This window comes from Frankliniella occidentalis, unplaced genomic scaffold (genome assembly GCF_000697945.3).
Source record: "Frankliniella occidentalis isolate FOCC.00 unplaced genomic scaffold, Focc_3.1 Scaffold69, whole genome shotgun sequence".
Taxonomy (NCBI): domain Eukaryota; kingdom Metazoa; phylum Arthropoda; class Insecta; order Thysanoptera; family Thripidae; genus Frankliniella; species Frankliniella occidentalis.
Window position 1 is genome coordinate 994,274 of NW_026267199.1, and position 3,775 is coordinate 998,048.

A 3,775-nucleotide genomic window follows, 5' to 3' on the forward strand; every position below is an offset into this window, starting at 1 on the left:
CCCCCCCCTTCACTCCGCGGCACGACGAGACGCCACCCAAAGCCACGCCGACCGCATGTGCTGCAGCCGGACGGCGCCCCGCTACTTGGAGGGTGTTGATGACGTTGACGACGGTGACGTCACCATGGAAACTGCCAATGTATACAAATTACGTGCCACCCGCTGTGCACGCGTGGACGTGGGCGGGGCGGGTAGGGCGGGACAGGGGCGGGGCGGACCTCTCGCGCCGGACCGCCACCCGAGCCCCAGGTGCGCCGGGACGTGGTGCCCCTGGACGGTGTCCTCGGCCCTGCACCAGGCTCCCCGGGCCCGCCGGGCCCCGGGACGCTGGTCACGTGGGCCGGCTCGCCGCGACGCCGCGCCCGCCGGGACGGCCGCGGGCCCCGGGGGAGCGCCGCGGCGCCGGTCCAGTAGTAGCGCGACGGCAGACGTCCCCGCCCGCCCCGCAGGCGCCGCCCGCTCCGAAGCAGGCGTAAACGGAGACGTCGCGACAGGCGCGGGCCCCCGCCCCATGTTGCCGCCGCCACCCCTACAGTGCACCCCCACCACCCCCAGCCGCCCCCGCCTGCCCAACGACGCCCCCGCGTGCTGCGTGCGTCGACCGAGCAAGGATTAACACCTCATCAGAGATAGCAGGGGAGCATAGCATGGGCACCAACGCCGCCAACCCCACCTACCAGCAGGTACGAGTCTGCAATGTGCGATGGCCCAAAAGGGAATACGAAACTCGAATAGGGTATTATTCCGTTGCAAGACGATCGTAACCTAAAGAAGAAAAGCACGTCTGCTTAATCTGTTCCCTTCTATGAGCGCAGATATAGGCCGACGATGACGCCGGTGTGGCGCACAGCCAATGAGCGCGCAGGAGGAAACAGACCAGGCAGTCAAGTTTTTCCTCTTTAGGTTCTGCTTCAACGGAATACCGTATTGCGATCTGCGATCTTAGGGCTGGTTGTGTACGGCGGAGTCACGGCGGATAGCGCACTGTGACCAACCCCCTTCCCGATCCCTCCAAAAATAAGGCCGCTTTTATTTTGCCTTTTCAAAGCAGAATTAAGGGCGAGCTGAAAATCAATATATGGGGCGATGGGCAGTGTGTAGTTACAATGATTGTGGTTACAAAAATATCCCTGTGACCCGTCTGAGCTAAAACAGCCCTAAAAATGAACTGCAATGGCCTCATACAGCGTGGCTTGACGAGCACATGGCTTGTCAACGCGGCTCAACGATTGCGTTTATCTCACTCGCAAGTAAGTTTGGTCCCGGCGGAATTAGGTAAAAAGAATGTGCACTGTACGACGCTGCTCGGAGAGCATTGATAAGACCGTAGCGAGTTCGAGCGCAAGAAAGTGTCACTCTCGGACCATTACCATTGTTGGCTTTTTTTGGTTTGGTTGAAGACCGTGCTTATTTGTGCGGGTTTATGTACCTCAGGAAACCTTTTTTAACGTAATAAATACTGTATTTTTAAAATTTATATTCTTTACGTCTTCCACCTCCATTTACAAAGGCCTAAAAATGTCTGTCTGAGAGTATATGTGGACATCCAAACCGACACCAGGGATTTCGGTCATTCTAAGTACAAAAGCCGCTTCGAGTAAGCGGTCGTTTCGTTTTGCAAGGCACGCTATGAGTGCAGCCCCACTCCCCCCTTTCCCACAATACCTCAGAGAGCAGCATAGTTAGGCAACTTTGTCAGTGGATAACGATCGATAGTGCCTGGGTTTAACACAAGCCTTCATGCAGCTCCCTTTTACGTTGGGCGAGAGGGGCGGGGAGATGGAGAGTGAGGTTCAAATGCGACTGCATGTGGGCGGAGGAAGAGAAGGAGGGAGGCTGGTGATCCGTCCATTGTCTGGGTCTGAGGGGCGGCGTGAGGCGTGACGTCACACTGCCATCCGCACAGATCGGGTACGAGCACTCCGCCACGAACACTCAACCGCTAAAGCCAAAAATAGTTAAAGGGAATATTCTTGAAAAGCAAAAATGAATGACACACGCCGGTCGCCTGCTGTGCGCTGTGGATAGCAAGGAGGTAGAGGGGGGGGGCTGTTCCTTCTGGTAGAGACAGTCTTTAGGGGACTGTGTAAAAAATGGTGTGCCGTCGTGGTCGTGAGTTGTAGAAATTAAATAAATTGCATAGTTTAAAACCGATTCTAGTCACGATGTGACGTGGGCGGCGCACAGCCCGACTACTACCCTTAATATCAGAGCGGATGCGGCCACCGGCCGATCAGTCAGCCTACTCACTTTCACCCCTTTATCGCCTCCACTTCCTACACCCACCCCACCTACCCACCTACCCACCGCACCGCCGCCCGCCGAAAATGACGCCACTACGCCGCTACCCCTATCGCCGCGCGGCAGCCTGCCTGGAATGATGGATTCAGTGTCGTGATGCAAAGAGAACGTATAGCGTCACTTTAGGTGAGAGGTTTTGCGGACTGTGATTGGCTTGCCCAGCTGGGGTAGCCAATCACAGCACGAGCACAAGCGGCACAAGCGGCCACAGTCTCGGCCTCAGCTGAGGTGAGACGAGACGTCTATGCTGCTACCCCGCCCACCCGAACACTTACCACTCACATTACTCTCGTATCATCAGTGTCTTCGTACTTTTGAACGTTGTTTGTTGATTCAGATTTTGTCCAAGCAGTCGTAGGATTGCGTTTACTTTAACTTTGAAACAGAACCAACACGGCAATGAGTCTGTAATGGTGGATTTACTCGAGTGACCCGTGCCCTCACGGTGAGGCCGGCTCACTGAGGCCGCTGGCTTGTTTTCAGCCAAACACAGTCCTCAAAACCTCTGAGGCCACCTCACCGCGAGGGTTAAGGGTCACACGAGACTAAAATCCACCACTAAGAGTAAAGTGTGAGCTGGATTTTTCATACCCGCGTGTGCGTGTCCCCAAACAAAGCAGAACGCAAGGCGACCCTGTTTTGTTTTGCAACTAGTGGGTATGTGATCATCGGCTCTCACTTCACGTAGATTGCATTGTGTTTGTGTTGTTGATTCAAAGAGTGGTTCTATAAATTTTGCCTTTACGAAAATAAGTTTACACACTCCTTCAAAATTGTCCCGCGGTCCCGCGGTGTCGTGGTCTAGGTTAGTGCATGGACATATCACACTGATACAATTTACATTCTGGTTTAATTCAATTTTAATAACTCAACCATCGTCATAAACTTTGGTAAAGGTGGGCAGTTACTCTTTTTAAGTCGATGGAGCTGGTTTGTTTGGCTATGATTTGCCTCGCACATATCGTACATGTTCCTCCAATGGGTTAAGGTTCGTTGTTTTGTTTGCCTTTAGGCAAGGCGAGGCCCTCGGCCTCGGGGTGACGTCCTGCTCCATTCAAGTCCGACGCCTCATTTCCGCTCCCCAACTCAACTCCGCTCAACTCTCTCGATACGTTTAGCAGTAGTTGTCCCATACCCAATAATCAGTTTACTAGCCTGTATACGTGACAGGGGAAACGTTTGACAGTCTGGCTATTGAATAGTAAATAGACTACTTGTTCACCTGAGCGCGTCGCTGCCGTCGACCAGAGTCGGCTATCGGGGGCGGCCCCCGGGAGTGTGGCGTGTCGTGACGTAGCGGTGCCCCCGCCGGCTATATCAATACCCGTGGCGGCGGCGCGCGAGGGTTTGCCTACGGCGCGGGCGTCGGGCGCAGCTCGGGGGACGCTCGCGCTCACCGCGTGGCTGGCCAATCAGCGATATGTGGGAGCCGCTGTCGCGTGCATTATTAACGAGACGACCAGCCCCCGCCCCC

The 3,775-nt window shown here is 55.2% G+C and overlaps 1 protein-coding gene across 7 annotated transcripts in view; it reads left to right on the plus strand.

Moving 5' to 3' along the window:
* The window catches only part of LOC113203957 (uncharacterized), a 50,562-nt gene that overhangs the window by 4,670 nt on the left and 42,117 nt on the right, over positions 1-3,775 (plus strand). Inside the window, exon 1 of one of the 7 annotated variants that reach the window (XM_026418926.2) lies at positions 423-683. The exons of the other annotated variants lie outside the window; for them this stretch is intronic. Within the exon in view, the coding sequence (XP_026274711.1) occupies positions 648-683 (36 nt within the window). The 5' untranslated portion in view covers positions 423-647. Of the gene's footprint in view, positions 1-422; positions 684-3,775 lie in introns of those variants that run through there. 7 annotated transcript variants of the gene reach the window in all.